The sequence below is a fragment of the Ctenopharyngodon idella genome, chromosome 22 (assembly GCF_019924925.1).
Source record: "Ctenopharyngodon idella isolate HZGC_01 chromosome 22, HZGC01, whole genome shotgun sequence".
In the NCBI taxonomy this organism is placed as follows: Eukaryota; Metazoa; Chordata; class Actinopteri; order Cypriniformes; family Xenocyprididae; genus Ctenopharyngodon; species Ctenopharyngodon idella.
The window spans coordinates 5,265,742-5,282,985 of NC_067241.1; the positions used below are offsets into that span (position 1 = coordinate 5,265,742).

At 36.1% G+C, this 17,244-nt stretch overlaps 1 protein-coding gene across 1 annotated transcript in view; it reads left to right on the forward strand.

Annotated features, from left to right (window-relative positions):
- Positions 1-17,244, forward strand: part of syt6a (synaptotagmin VIa) — a 59,253-nt gene that overhangs the window by 23,645 nt on the left and 18,364 nt on the right. Inside the window, exon 2 of the mRNA XM_051880867.1 lies at positions 16,539-16,923. Coding sequence (XP_051736827.1) covers positions 16,539-16,923 — 385 coding nt within the window. The remainder of the gene's footprint in view (positions 1-16,538; positions 16,924-17,244) is intronic.

Sequence of the window (17,244 nt, forward strand, 5' to 3'; positions counted from 1 at the left end):
TCCTGGATCAATATCTTTGTTAACCCAGGAACAACTTAATCAGGGTAATTAGGGTTATGATTACAGTCTAGTTTAGGGTTAGTTGTTTTTAATTATGCATCATTTAATGTTATTACTATAGAAAGTACATGTAAGATGTGTGACATGGACACTGTAAAATAAAGTGTACCTTAGTGTACCTTAAACGAAAGCACCCATGATCCACAGTTTTATAAAACAACAAGTTTCCCAAGATCAGGCTGGCAGAGGCATGACTCATTTTAGCAATGACGTATCTGGAGAATATCAGACATAATAGGCTTTCATTTGCGTGGACAGACAGGGCTTACCATTTTAATGCCAGCTGTTGTAAAAAGAAGTGAAACATTAAATGAGCCTAATCTAATTTTACAGCTAAGAAATGAAACCTGGTGAATTTATTGTGATACGTGTTCACATGAAAGCAGCCATAAACTGGCAGGAGATGCGTGGGCCAAATCCTACGAAACTTTATCACATTTTCCGTATCACATAAATCTCCCGGCACTCATATAACGCTCCCAGTGTCCATCTTATGGCATCTGCCTCCATGATTTCTGGGATGTGTTTTGCTCTCCATGAAAGATAAATTAGGTATATATCACTCCTGATAGAACCAATTAAAGTCCAGGGTATGTGTAATAGGAAGATATGTGTGATGGGGTCAGTTATTAAGGAGATTGTAAATGCTGCAGTGGGCAGCAGGGACAGACAGCAGCTCTTTTATTGCCAGCCCATACGGTTAATTGACACACCTGAATCCGCTGGGCTAAAAATAAAGCATAACAAACTCAGACCTGAGCTCAGACAATTGTCACAGGTCACAGACATATGACTGTACTGTTTTGTAAAAGAAAAAAAGAAAATAATTGTTTGTTGTGCCTATGTGGTTGTTTGCCAGAAATATACAGGCAAAGAAAATGTCTGCTACCAGTACTGCGACACTTATTAGTAAAAGTCACTCTAGCAATTTTTAAACTGCACCACCAAAATGCAACTTTAGTGGCATTTGGAAGTTATGTTTTTTTCTCTTTTTTTCAGACAAAGTCTGAAAAAAAAGAGAGCTGCTCTTTACGGATTTTTTTAATGTAAAAAAATGACAAAAGAGCTCTGAAAGTATAGTAAAAGTATAGTACATTCATTTTCAGGAAAAAATCTGTTTAATAGTATAATTATATGTGTAATGTATATATATATAAAATATTCAAATTATGTGCAATATAAAAATTAAATAAAATGTCCATTGATGTTTTATTCCTTTTTCCCTCTGCTTGTCTCTTATTCCAATTAGTGTTTTCTGCGGGTATAAAAACACAACTTGGTGTATTATAATAGAAGACCTAAAAATAAAGATGATTATTTTTTATCATATCAGCCAGGGTTTAAATTTGTCATCATAATTAATTTTCTCTTCTGAAATGGTTGTTTTAAATGTAGATGTATGCAGAGACCTGAATTAATACATTGCAGAGACCTGAATAAATACTGCTACCTCATTAGCTATTCAAGTAAAAAGGCAGAGTATGTCACAATGTTTTTTTCAAAGTGAGGAAATGATGTGCAAGTGTTTGTATTAGAATTTATTGTGATATAGTATAGCATATGTTTAATACCTGCTTGGTAGTGAGACAGAAGCACACATAGGAGACACAAAGAGCATCTCTGGAACTTGGTGGTCCCTATTTTTTTCCTTAAGATAACTTGTAAAGTACACTACCATTCAAAACTTTAGGGTCTGTAACATTTTTTATGTTTTTGAAAGAAGTCTGTTCACCAAGGCTACATTTATTTGACCAATACAGTGAAATATAATATAATGAAATATTAAAATTGTATGTTTTAATATGTAATTTATTCTTGCGATGGTAAAGCTGAATTTTCAGCATCATTACTCCAGTCTTTAGTGTCACATGATCCTTCAGAAATCATTCTAATATGCTGATTTGTAGCTCAAAAAACATTTCTTATGATTATCAATGTTGAAAACAGTTGTGCTGCTTAATATTTTAGTTGAAAATGTGATACTTTTTTGATGATGAATAGAAGGTTCAAAAGAACAGCATTTATTTGAAATGGAAATATTTTGTGGAAATGTCCTTATAATGTCATTTTTGTGCATCCTTTTAGTACAGTACATTTATGCACGATTGCTAAACCCCCATCAATTTCCTTACTTAGATCCCTGAACAATGCAACTGGCTGAAAGAACATTTTTTTAATTAAAAATCAAAGATCTAATTAGAAATCATTATGATTATGAAATCATTATCATATTGTCAACAACAGGTTGCAATGAATCGCACAACGATGGAGTTTAACAAACATAAACGGTCTTTAATAGTAAATTAAAGCTAACTAAGGGCTTAAATACACAGGGTAGCTAATCAACAGAACAAGAAACAGGTGTGTAACATAATCAGTAACCATGGAGACTAACTAGTGAATACAGACGGGCATGCAGACTGGCAACATTTGAAAATCATCTCAATGTTTAAAAAAATGGCAAACGCACAAATTATGACAAATGTTGCATTTGACCATTTGTAGCTTTGGTTATATACTGTAATATTTGACATAAAGACATATTTTACTGGTAAGATTACATACAGTAGATCAGCAATTTGTACTGTATGAATTTATAGGATTTCTAGTCAAGCGCCATATTGAATACTCAACACAGTACGTAAACATACCTCCTTTTGTTAAGATACAGAATAACCACTGGTTTATCTTTTGCCTTCTCACATAAACACCTGTCTACTCTTGAAATGATCAGTGCTGGCATGTTTTTGCTTATAGGGGAATGTGGATGTGAGGGTGCACAGCAGCAGTATGTGATTTGTAACACCTTTTGCAGAGAGGTCTGTGTGGTAGACTCAGATCGATAAACACTTCAGACAATCACGCTGTGTCAAATAAAGGATGTGAGTTCAGGAATTTAATAGCATGTGTGTGCATGCAGTCTGTTGCTAAGCCATGTGAACTATCCTGTGAGACATTCAGGTAGGAGGCGAGCAGATTAGCGTTGTCACGGGACTGGCTATGGCAGCGTTAACATTATGCTTCACTACGTTTTTCCATTGTACCCATGATTTTTCATTTAATATTTTTTATAGAATGTTTATCCAAATATTTTCCCGATTTCCAAACAGTCACTCAAAAGTTTTCAGTGACTAACTGAAAAAAATTGCTTTCTCATGATCTGCATTTTCATGGCTTGATCGACAAGTTCTGCTAACACTGGGGATTCAGTACAAAACAATATTCTGTGCTTCCCCTCGCAGTCTGGAGGTTTACCAAAAACAACATATGAAGTCGAAGGGAAAGTGCTAGAATTCATTGTACCAAACAAGCTGTTAGTTTTATCATCACAGCCCAAATGCGTATCAAGATATGGTAATTTCTATATTTACACTACAGGCCATTGATGTTTTATTCCTTTTTCCCTCTGCTTGTCTCTTATTCCAATTAGTGTTTTCTGCGGGTATAAAAACACAACTTGGTGTATTATAATAGAAGACCTAAAAATAAAGATGATTATATTTTATCATATCAGCCAGGGTTTAAATTTGTCATCATAATTAATTTTCTCTTCTGAAATGGTTGTTTTAAATGTAGATGTATGCAGAGACCTGAATTAATACATTGCAGAGACCTGAATAAATACTGCTACCTCATTAGCTATTCAAGTAAAAAGGCAGAGTATGTCACAATGTTTTTTCCAAAGTGAGGAAATGATGTGCAAGTGTTTGTATCAGAATTTATTGTGATATAGTATAGCATATGTTTAATACCTGCTTGGTAGTGAGACAGAAGCACACATAGGAGACACAAAGAGCATCTCTGGAACTTGGTGGTCCCTATTTTTTTCCTTAAGATAACTTGTAAAGTACACTACCATTCAAAACTTTAGGGTCTGTAACATTTTTTATGTTTTTGAAAGAAGTCTCTTCACCAAAGGCTACATTTATTTGATCAATACAGTGAAATATAATATAGTGAAATATTAAAATGTTTTAATATGTAATTTATTCTTGCGATGGTAAAGCAAATGCGTATCAAGATATGGTAATTTCTATATTTACACTACAGACACTATAGTAAAATTGCAATGAACATGGCAAGAGGCTGTCAAAAGTTTTTTTCATCATCAAACAGTTTTAGTACTTTTGAAATACAGTATGTTTAAAGTGCCCTGAGTATGCTTCTTTGCATATTACCTTGCATGAAGTGTGTAATATAGCTGTTTGTTAATGTAAAAGGTCTGCAAAGTTTTAAAGTGCACAACAAATAAAGTTGTCTCCCAAAAAAAAATAATTTCTGAACTGCCGAAACAGGTCCTCAGCAATTCCAGTCTCACTTCCTGTTACGTAAGTATGTAACAAATTTGCATAATTCCACCCTATGGTCTTCATTGGCTGCCTGTGAACAATGTCTACTTTGACCCACCCTCAAACACTGTAGTTATAGCTGAGGCCTGGAAGAGTTTGGTTTGTGTTGTTGACATTCGGAAAGAAGCTGCAAATCCACTTTCCGTACAATTCAAAAGGATGAGGACTCGTGCTGGAATTGATACTGTTATTATCGCTGTGTATCAAGTGCTGAGGAGGCCTTCGGAGCTTAAATTCAGATGTTTCATTTCCGACATGCGCCATAAGTGGTAGACCAATCACAACAGACTGGGCCATCTGACCAATCAGGGCAGAGTAGCTTGTGAAAAGGAGGGGTATAGAGAGACTGAATCTTTGAACCTCCAATACAAAATTAGGAACCTTTAATTTAGCATAATAGGGGGACTCTAAAGGTGACCTTTTGACAAGACGTAATATAATTCTCTGGTGTCCCCAGAATGTGTCTGTGAACTTTCAGCTCAAAATACCCCACAGATCATTTACTATAGCTTGTCAAATTTGCCCCGATTTGGGTGTCAGCAAAATCAAGCCGTTTTTGTGGGTGAGTTGCTTTAAATGCAAATGAGCTTGTGATCCCCGCCCCCAAGCTCGCTTTCATTCCAATACACTGAGGCATACATAATACAGAAGCTAACATAGCAAATACAACTCGCAAAATGGATCATTACAAACTATTCTTGATGCAGCATGAAAATAACGAAATGGCTCTAGTCTCCGTGAATACGGTAAGAAACAATGGTAACTTTAGCCACATTTAACAGTACATTAGCAACGTGCTAACTAAACACATTCAGGAAGACAATTTGCAAACTTCACGAAATAAATATATATGAAATTGGATCAGTTGGTATCGATCCATCTTTGAGAATCAATTTCTGTGCAAATCCTGTGTTTTACTGATGATCGTGTCAAGCATTCTAAGGTAATGACTTAACGTTACACACACTGGTATATGAATTTATCTAGCCACATTTCCTTCATAAATAAAATTACACCGCTGCGTCCTTAGTGGCTCAGATGCCAGGCGTTTATTTAGACTCATATGTTTCTATTAGAGCTGTTAACAGATCAGTGATAATGTCTACATAGCTGAGACATATCACGAGCTCAGGGACGGTTGTTCTTGAGTGCTGCTGTCCTGCAGAGTTTTGCTCTGACACAACTCACCTTCCTTCACGTAGCTTTAGTAATCCTGAAGACATTCAAGTATGTTTGATCAGGGTTGTAGCTAAACTTCAGGACAGCTGCTGCTTCTGCACTCCAGGACCAGTGTTACTCGACGCTTGCGAAATTCAATCACATACAGATTCACATTATAATAAGATTCCCTTCCTACGTCACCAGGGGAGTGAAATCAGAACGGCTCGATTTTTCACATGCTTGTAGAGAAAGGCTTACCAAAACAAAGTTACTGGGTTGTTCTTTTTCACATTTTCTGTGCTGGTAGATGCACCTGAGACCCGATTATAGCACTTAAACACAGGAAAAGTCAGATTTTCATGATATGACCCCTTTAAATCACAGTAAGACATGTTCCTGGATCAACATATTTTTTTTGATCCTTGGACATTCCTGTCCAAAAAATTTGTCCTAACCCTGCCCCTACCCCTAAACCTAACCCTACCCATAACTTATCCCTGAAATCAGAGGGAAATGATAGGTGAACAACACTGATGTAGAAGCACCTAACCCTGGTTGTAAGCCTCAAATCTGATTGGTTGATTGGAATGTTGGTCTAGGATCAACAAAGATATTGATCCAGGAACATGTTGTACTCTGTGAAATCACATTCACCTACACTCACATGAGACAAGACTCCAGTAGACTGAAAGCTGTTTTGTTTAAAGATTTCACCATGAAATCAAAATGGACATTTCTTATTTTTTATGGAATGTTTTTTCCAAGTGATTTATCCATGCACATCTTTTTTTTTTAAATTAATGTGCCCTCATAATGTGCCTTCATAATGCATAAATCAAAATAACTTCCCCTCCATTTCTTCTATGATGACGTGTTTTTCAGCACGAGAGCGAGACATCCTGTCAACTACACCTTTTCTTGTTCGAGAAACCTTTCCACTCAGATACACGTCACAATAGGGGAAAAAAAGACACAACTTCCGATTCATGCCGACTTTAACATGGAGACGTTCTCCTCCTGGAGGCTGCCGTGTTGCGATCACATGACTTGATTTATAGGCTACTACTGATTTTATCTTGGTAAACCTGCTGTTATCGGACACTTTCGCTTGCTGAACAAATGAATCATGACTGACTACAAATAGCACATTTCTACAAAATGAGGCACAAGAGACACGCATTTAGGACTGCGCATGCGCATTAGCTTGATCCAGCCTGAAAAATACCGTTTTTTGTCATGATTTGAGCATTTAGAAACAAAATTTATGAGACAGTTGCTGTCAGATTTCATTGGTGATTTCAAATATGAAATTTAATCGAAAGCTTGGCAAACAGCTTTGGAGAATTTGATGTTTCCCCATTGAAAGAGATAGGAGCCTCACTTGAATGCCCGAGAAGCGTTACAAAGATGGCCGCCGAGTGAAATGACTTATTTTAAAGGGACTTTGCTATGGTGTCAGCTTAAATACAAAATGACTTATATTTCACCCTGTACAACATGAACAATTATTGACTGTACCTTTAACAAAATACATTTATGCATATATACCTACATATTTTTCCTTACATTTTTTCTTTTGTCCATTTCTCTATAATATACAGTGCTTAAAGGGAAAAAAAATCTTTGTAGTGTAGGAAATTTGTAATCCCCCAGTAGTTTTCTTGACATTTAACCAATGTTTTACTCAGGGCTAAATTCCGAAATCATCACCTGTCTGTCTAGTGGATTGGAATACGGGTCTGTGAATATGTAGTAGTTTCTTTGTCTTTTGGTTATTTTCCTTAAACGAAACTGTGTCTGTGGGGTTCTGAGCTGTCGAATGTTTTGATGATAGGCAGTTCTCTTCTTATACCTTTGGGTTTAGCTTAAAGTTCCGTATGAGCAGGATATTCCTCAGATCAATTTCACTTGCATGGAAGAAAATCTCTTCTCCAAATCTTCTTGGAGTCTGTAAAGCTCTGGGATTTAAGAAAAACAACTATGCGTCATTGCTAAAAACATGGTCCAGATGGTGTTACAATGAATTTATGAATATGTGCCTGAAGCTCTACGAGAGGCTGTTTACCTCCCAAAGTCTTAGCGTATGAATTCTTCATTGCTCCCAGCAGTCCTTCAGTTTGAGAACCCTGGCTTTGTTTGCTGTATAGCGTTCCGCCATTCTGAGATCCAGGGAATTAGGGGATTTGAGATTGCAGTGGAAAGAAGGAGCTATGAAATAGAGCAATCTAAAAATGGCCCGGATGTGGCATGGAGATTTACTTGCAGAGCCGATATTTTCCTCAGAATCAAGGAGAAAAGCTCCCCCTCTAAAGCCTGGGATGTCATGCAGCATCATGTGTTGTGATTTATACAAGCAGCCAACTGAGGAATGACCCCAAGGCTGCACCTTGATTTTTACACTTGTCCCCTTCGCTTAACTCCTGGCTAACACTTGTCTCCTTCAGTACATTTTATATGCTTTATTAGATTTCTATTCATTTTATATACACATATACATATTTTATATATACACATTATTATTCTACTTAATATTTTTGAGGAAGGCCTGACATTTTTTCAGGATGAATATAGTTGATTGCTTCACTACTGATCAAATTAATGTATCCTTGCTGAAGTAAATGATTAATTCCTTTAAAAAAAAAAAAGTTTAAATTGTAATGTGTATATACTGTAATGGTACTAGAAATCACAAAGCACTCTTTACTGAGCTGTCACATTGATTTATTCAGGCTGATGTAATTGATCTTGACTAACGTAGCGAGGCTTCGGTGGACTCGGAGGCTATAGACCTTCTGTGGCTATATTTACATACATCCTCAAGAGATAGACCCTATAGGAGACAGATTTACACTTCGCAGTGTATTTTTCTGCCAATTCCACCATCAATATTAAATCTAAATGCGTTCACATGGGAACAGAGATCTAGTTCAAAGGCACGATATGACAATGCCTCTGAGCTCTCCCTAATGGTGGCCACTGATTGTGATGCCAGTTCCTATCAGTCTAAATGCTCCCATTGTCCTGAAAATATCAGCTGTCAGAGATGCGTGGGTGGAAGAGAGACTGTGTAATTGAGGTCCGCTGAGTTGGGTTAACACACTGTCTTCCTGATTGCCCTTTGTGTGTGGTTAAATTAGGATGTGTTAGTACTGTGTTCCATTTTGTTGCAATTTTACCCTGTAATTAACAAAAGCACCATGTTAGAGGTTCTTTAATTGGCTTCATATCAAGGTTCAGATGACCCCTCTGATGTTGTTGTTTGTCGCCTCACGTTTTATGTCCTCAAACGTTAATTCCTCATTTCATGCTGTCCTTTGAGCACACAACAAAGCTTTTTGTTTTTGCTCGGGATTAGATGATGAGAGCTGACAGGGCACACGTCGCGTCTTATAGCTGGGTTTCTATGGAAACCAGGTTACATTCGAAGACATTTGAAGGGAAAACCCTCGGGCCCCAGTTTGTGCCCTGACTCAGTTTCAAAACAATCTTAATTGAATTTGTGGGCCTCCTGATATTACTCATGTGCTCCAGACAAGGCCCAACCCCAGTGAACCCTGTGCCTGAGGAGGAGGGGGGAAATTAACAGCCCCCTCCTTTCATGTGTTATCTCATAGGACAACATGTTCTCCTCTCTGCTTCTGCAGCACTGGGCTGGAAAATTTTGCTGAGTGCCAAGAGAAGCTTGCGAGATGGGATACAGGTTCCACAAACATAAATGCTAGGGATTCATTATGCATCAGAGGTCGAGGTTGTTTTTTCAGGATACTAGTTGCATAGAGTGTAAAGAAAAGCATGGCTGCGTATCTAATTATTGTGCATTTGCAGTCTGATCCATGGACCTGATAAAATTATATATATATACCCAGGTGAAAAAAAAGTACATTTCAATAATGTACTTAAAGTGCTCTATTTTTGCGCACTAATTTTTTACTTAATATACTAAAAATTCTTCTTTAGTACTTCTTAAGATAATCTTAAAAACATCTAAGTGTACTCAACTGTGCTATTTTGAGACACCATGAAATATGAACTAAAATGTGCTTTTAATATACTATTTCTGTATTTAAAAAATATATTTAGTTACCACTTGTTTAGTATATTAAGTACAAAATTAGTGTACGAAAATAGAGCACTTTAAGTACATTATAGAAATGTACTTTTTTTCCCACTTGGGTATATATATATATATATATATATATATATATATATATATATATATATACACACACACACACACACACACAGGTGCTGGTCATATAATTAGAATATCATTAAAAAGTTGATTTATTTCACTAATTCCATTCAAAAAGTGAAACTTGTATATTATATTCATTCATTACACACAGACTGATATATTTCAAATGTTTATTTCTTTTAATTTTGATGATTATAACTGACAACTAAGGAAAATCCCAAATTCAGTATCTCAGAAAAAAAGAATATTGTGAAAAGGTTCAATATTGAAGACACCTGGTGCCACACTCTAATCAGCTAATTAACTCAAAACCTTTTAATGGTCTCTCAGTGTAGTTCTGTAGGTTACACAATCATGGGGAAGACTGCTGACTTGACAGTTGTCCAAAAGACAATCATTGACACCTTGCACAAGGAGGGCAAGACACAAAAGGTCATTGCAAAAGAGGCTGGCTGTTCACAGAGCTCTGTGTCCAAGCACATTAATAGAGAGGCGAAGGGAAGGAAAAGATGTGGCAGAAAAAAGTGTACAAGCAATAGGATTGTGAAACAAAACCCATTCAAAAATGTGGGGGAGATTCACAAAGAGTGGACTGCAGCTGGAGTCAGTGCTTCAAGAACCACTACGCACAGAAGTATGCAAGACATGGGTTTCAGCTGTCGCATTCCTTGTGTCAAGCCACTCTTGAACAACAGACAGCGTCAGAAGCGTCTCGCCTGGGCTAAAGACAAAAAGGACTGGACTGCTGCTGAGTGGTCCAAAGTTATGTTCTCTGATGAAAGTAAATTTTGCATTTCCTTTGGAAATCAGGGTCCCAGAGTCTGGAGGAAGAGAGGAGAGGCACACAATCCACGTTGCTTGAGGTCCAGTGTAAAGTTTCCACAGTCAGTGATGGTTTTGGGTGCCATGTCATCTGCTGGTGTTGGTCCACTGTGTTGTCTGAGGTCCAAGGTCAAAGCAGCCGTATACCAGGAAGTTTTAGAGCACTTCATGCTTCCTGCTACTGACCAACTTTATGGAGATGCAGATTTCATTTTCCAACAGGACTTGGCACCTGCACACAGTGCCAAAGCTACCAGTACCTGGTTTAAGGACCATGGTATCCCTGTTCTTAATTGGCCAGCAAACTCGCCTGACCTTAACCCCATAGAAAATCTATGGGGTATTGTGAAGAGGAAGATGCGATATGCCAGACCCAACAATGCAGAAGAGCTGAAGGCCACTATTAGAGCAACCTGGGCTCTTATAATACCTGAGCAGTGCCACAGACTGATCGACTCCATGCCACGCCACATTGCTGCAGTAATTCAGGCAAAAGGAGCCCCAGCTAAGTATTAAGTGCTGTACATGCTCATACTTTTCATGTTCATACTTTTCAGTTGGCCAAGATTTCTAAAAATCCTTTCTTTGTATTGTCTTAAGTAATATTCTAATTTTCTGAGATACTGAATTTGGGATTTTCCTTAGTTGTCAGTTATAATCATCAAAATTAAAAGAAATAAACATTTGAAATATATCAGTCTGTGTGTAATGAATGAATATAATATACAAGTTTCACTTTTTGAATGGAATTAGTGAAATAAATCAACTTTTTTATGATATTCTAATTATGTGACCAGCACCTGTGTATAAATATATATAATTATATAAATATATATAAATATATATAATATAATATATATATATATAAAAAAGATTTCATAATATAGCTTCAAAGATTTGAAAATAGACCTAGTGGCACTTTTAGCACTTTAGCACTTTTTGCCCCATCTGTTATTTTTTTAATGTACATTATAATATGTTTAAATGCAATTTAAATTACAATGACCTAAATACACCTCGAGCATGTTTTTAATTGCAGAATTAAAAAAAAAAAAAAAAAAAAAAATATATATATATATATATATATATATATATATATATATAAACAAAGAAATAAAATAAATATTAACTGAAATAAAACAAACAATTATTTATAAAAAAATGAAACTTATATTTTAGCTAATATTTCTCATTTTCATTTAGTTTAACTTGATGTAACAAAATAAAAACTAAAAAACAAAACTAAAAAAACTATATAGACATTTTTTAAAAAGACAAAAACACAAATTACTAAAAATGAAAAATATAAAAAAATCAAAATATTAATAAAATTATTATAGTATATGAATACTAAAATAACACTATTTGATATATAGTCAAAAATGGAACAGGTGGTGATAATAATCAACAGATAATTTGACCTTTTTATGACAAGGAGAGGATAGTTCAAGTAAAGATAGTTGAAGATTGTTCATTGTAAAATTTAATGTGGTACAAGTCCCCAAAACGTAATGATATTTATGAAATAATAAATAATTAATAAATATCAATATGTATAAATAATGTTGTTTGGGAAAATAAACGTGTGTGTGTGTGTGTGTTATATATATATATATATATATATATACACACTGTATACATATATAGTATGTAGTGAAGGTACAAGAAAAATATGTTACATGTCATTGACCCTAGCTTAGGCTTTTGATGTTAATCCAAGAAAAATGTGAGATTTTTTTTTCCAAATGATCACACTAACCACCTGAAACTTTATGGCCTCCCTCTCTCTTGGACAGCCCTGAGAAAAATATATGTTGACTGACTGATTGCATTTATGAACCATTATATGCATGGCTCATTAGCTGAATATTATAACCAGAGCTATGTGAAATATCATGCTGGTTGGCAACCAGGTCCATGGGGAGTCACAGTGTCACACTGTTTGATTCATTATCCATATCTCAATGGGTAGAAGATAACCCCAGTGCTCACTTTGCTTTACTGCCACGTGTCTTCTGTACTTCTGTCTTCATGCTGATTAACAGCCAAATCATCATTAATGTCCAGCACGCATGCCATAAACGGTCACACTGGGTAATAGCCACATTATTTAGTTTATTTTGAATGCAAAAAGGATCAAATTGGCATTCATATACATTTTATTACTAATTTTTTTCACATGACTAAAATTATTGTTTAACCCCACCATGAAACTGCCACATCATCTTGACATTATCAGCCCTGTCCAGCTGTGCAGGCAAGCCAGATTTAGAAATTAAAAGACAACAAAGGCAAACCAGTGGGAGCCATGTCGGAGTCTGGATCATTTCAGTTGACAAAACAGAAGCTATATAGCAGTGTTTGAATGTGAAAATCTTCTGAACACATAAATCCCTGGACCTAGAAATTTCATATCCACTCAGGATAAACCCTGATCCCTTCAAATGGACACTTTAGAGAAAGCAGTTTACAGAATTTACAGAAAACCCCTTGACAGCTTATTCACATGAAATGGGAAACTTCAGCAAAAATACAGCTTGTAACATGGAAAACTATTAGAAACTTTAGAGAAGCTACATCAGCACGTGCACTGCAAAAAAAAAAAAAAAAAAAAAAAAAATTGTCTTATTTTCCAGTAAATATCTAAACATTCTTAAAGGAATGTTGTTATTGTTGTAAGGATATTAACATATTTTTAAAGGGTTAGTTCACCCACAAATGAAAATTCTGTCATTAATTACTCACCCTCGTGCCGCTTTACACCCGTAAGACCTTCGTTGATCTTCGGAACACAAATTAAGATATTTTTGTTTAAATCCGATGACTCCATGAGGCCTACATAGGGAGCAATGACATTTCCTCTCTCAAGATCCATAAAGGTACTAAAAATATATTTAAATCAGTTCATGTGAGTACAGTGGTTCAATATTAATATTATAAAGCGACGAGAATATTTTTGGTGCGCCAAAAAAAAAAAAAAAACGACTTATTTAGTGATGGCCGATTTCAAAACACTGCTTCAGGAAGATTCGGAGCGTAATGAATCAGCGTGTCGAATCATGATTCGGATCGCGTGTCAAACCGCCAAACTGTTGAAATCACGTGACTTTGGCGTTCCGAACTGCGGATTCGACACGCTGATTCCTTACGCTCCGAAGCTTCATGAAGCAGTGTTTTGAAATCGGCCATCACTAAATAATTCGTTATTTTTTATTTATTTTTTTTGGCGCACCAAAAATATTCTCGTCGCTTCATAATATTAATATTGAACCACTGTACTCACATTAACTGATTTAAATATGTTTTTAGTACCTTTATGGATCTTGAGAGAGGAAATGTCATTGCTCCCTAGTATGTAGGCCTCACGGAGCCATCGGATTTAAACAAAGATATCTCAGTTTGCGTTTCGAAGATTAACAAAGGTTTTACGGGTGTAAAACGGCACGAGGGTGAGTAATTGATGACAGAATTTTTACTAACCCTTTAAGAAATACAGATACAACCTTGTTTTTATTTTTAAATGTAATAATTATTGTAATTAATAGGGTTATTATTCAGTATTTCCATGAATTAGATGTACATTTCAGACATCTTTGCTTTCATTAAAGGATTAGCTCACTTCTGAATGAAAATTTCCTGATAATTTACTCACCCCCATGTCATCTAAGATGTTCATGTCTTTCTTTCTTCAGTCGAAAAGAAATTAAGGTTTTTGAGGAAAACATTCCAGAATTCTTCTCCATATATGTGACTTCAGTGGGGTTCACCGGGTTGAAGGTCCAAATGGCAGTTTCAGTGCAGCTTCAAAGATTCCAGACAAGGAATAAGGGTCTTTGTCTAGCGAAACGAGCGGTCATTTTCTAAAAAAAAATAAAAATTTATATACTTTTTAACCACAAATGCTTGTCTTGCACTGCTCTGCGATCCACACACGACGTAATCACGTTACAAAGGTCACGTGTGACGTAGGCGGAAGTACCGATCCAGTGTCTACAAAGCAAACGTGCAAAGATTAAGCTAAATGCCCTTTACAAACAAAAGGTTTGAAGTTTTTTGCTCTACCGCGGTACTATGTCATGTGTGACCTTTCAACGTAATACTTGGCGCATCACAGAGCAGTGCAAGATGAGCATTTCTGGTTAAAAAGTATATATATATTTTTTTTTTTTTGTAGAAAATGACCGATCGTTTCGCTAGATAAGACCCTTATTCCTCGGCTGGGATCGTGTAGAGCTCTTTGAAGCTGCACTGAAACTGCACTATATGGAGAAACTGGACTATATGGAGAAAAATCCTGGAATGTTTTCCTCAAAAATCTTAATTTCTTTTCAACTGAAGAAAGAAAGACATGAACATCTTGGATGACATGGGGGTAAGTAAATTATCAGGAAACTTTAATTCAGAAGTGAACTAATCCTTTAAAACCTATAGATGAGTAAAACTATTAAATTTGCATTCATAGTATTGCTATTATGACATATCTGCAATTAAAATATTGGCAGTTAAATATGTAAATATTTATATGCCTGTACATAAGTCAGAATAATTTTACCTTTCAGATGAATCTCTTTTATTGGGATTCTGCTTTGTCTGTCATTGGTTATTTAATTATTCAACTAATTTATCAAAGTAAAAATTCAATAGAATAGCTGATTTAATATTTTACTAAATGACACTTTAAAAAATATATAAATATTAATAGGAATTATATCAAAAGTCATTTATACATTATGTAAAAGTTTATTTAGGGGGGACTTCTTACCCCAGGTAGCGGCACAACTTACCCCAGTAAGGTAATAGTATAACAATATAATACAACAATTAGAATGTGCTATAAAAACTAAACGTTTCTATTTATTTCCTATAATAACACATTGGCTGATGCATCATCATCCTGCACATGCTAAACTTCTAATATATCTAAATATGTTATAGCTTAAAAGTAAATCCACACTGTTCTTAAGTCCATGTTTCCCTGTTTTTTTAAATATCATTTGAATGTTAAGACTTTTGTTCCCAAAATTTTGATTAATTTCTCCTGTTCTGACCTTGAGTCTTCTTTACTTTGTATTGTGTGTTTACAGTAGTCACATAATGACAAATGAATTGGAAAGGAATGAGGAACTGAATGAAGAACAAAAGTTCTAAAAGACTCTAAATTAGATGTGGCCCCAAGCCCTTTGAACTGTCAGTAGAGATTTATATTCCATTTGAGCAAGGACACATTGTTCGTTCTTCAGGAAGCCCAGGGAGATCTCAGCATGCATTATTTCAAATAAATCAAACCGGTCGAAGCAGTAGGCAGAGAGCGTTCATACAACTGTTGGGAGGGGAAAAAACGCAATCAGCGTTTCTCACTGTAAAAACACATTTCAGACGGAAAATAAAAATGAATTCAGCCGCCTCAATATTATTGCTTTAAAACCTATAGAACCTATAGAGCTCCCACACAAAATGACAGATCTCCCTTTTCTTTTACAATAATGTTTACACAGTGCTTGTCAGCAGTCTTGGAGCTTCTCCAGCCCATTTGTTCTATTGCAAGCAAATTCTCTGTAATCGTGAAGAAATGAGTTTGAGCTTGCTTTCCGCCTACATGGGTAAGAGCCATTGATGGGTGGAAAGCTTCGCAGAGAGAGCGCTTGATATTGCTGCAGCATCTTCCGCTAGCATTGTTCCCTTGGAAATAGATTATAGGCCTGTATCTGCGATAACTTTAATTACATTTCATCATTTCTGCACTGTGTGTTCAAATTCAGGGCCTCAGACAGTGTTTGATTCGCACAGGCTTATGTAAATAAACCCATGGATCTTTAGATAAGTAATATAAATACAAGTCATTGCTAATTTGAACCTTCTTGAAACTAATGCACTTTTCTTTCTGTCTGTCTCACTGTTTCGACCATCTGTTTGTCCATATTGTGCGGCCCATCACTTCCGCCCGGCTGTAGACATCACTGTTGGCCTCCCCATTGGTGTGATAATTGCGTGTGGTTTGGCGCTGCTGTTGCTCACCTCATTCGTCTCCTGGAAGCTGTGCTGGGTTCCTTGGAGGAAGAAAGCCCTCTCGTCAAGTTCTGCGGCCCTCGCCCCTGACGACTGCCCCTCGCTTCATTTACCATCTCTCCTGCCCAGTCCTCAGCCGTCCGAGGTCGCCATGGCGACTGAAAAGGAAAAGTATTCCATGGCATCGATGGGCTTCCTGGAGGCAGCCGTTAAAATAAGCCACACGTCTCCCGACATCCCGGCCGAGGTACAGCTCTCCATGAGAGAGCACTTTTTGCGGCGTACACAGCGCATGCAAAGACAGACCACAGAGCCTGCGTCATCCACCAGGTAACGGAGCCAAAAAGCATCTATGAACACACATTAACACTACTGTTCAAAAGTTTGGGGGCGGTAAGATATTTTAGTGTTTTTCAAAGAAGACTTCATTTATCTTATCAAAAATACAGTAAAAGCAGTAATCTTGTTAAATATTACTACAATTTAAAAACAAACAAAACAACAACAACAAAAAGCCGTTACTCCACTCTTTAGTGTCACATGATCCTTCAGAAATCGGTTTAATAGGCTGATTTGGTGCTCAAAAACATGTTTTTTGTGGAAACTATGATGCTTTTTTTTATTCTTCAATGAATAGACAGTTCAAACGAA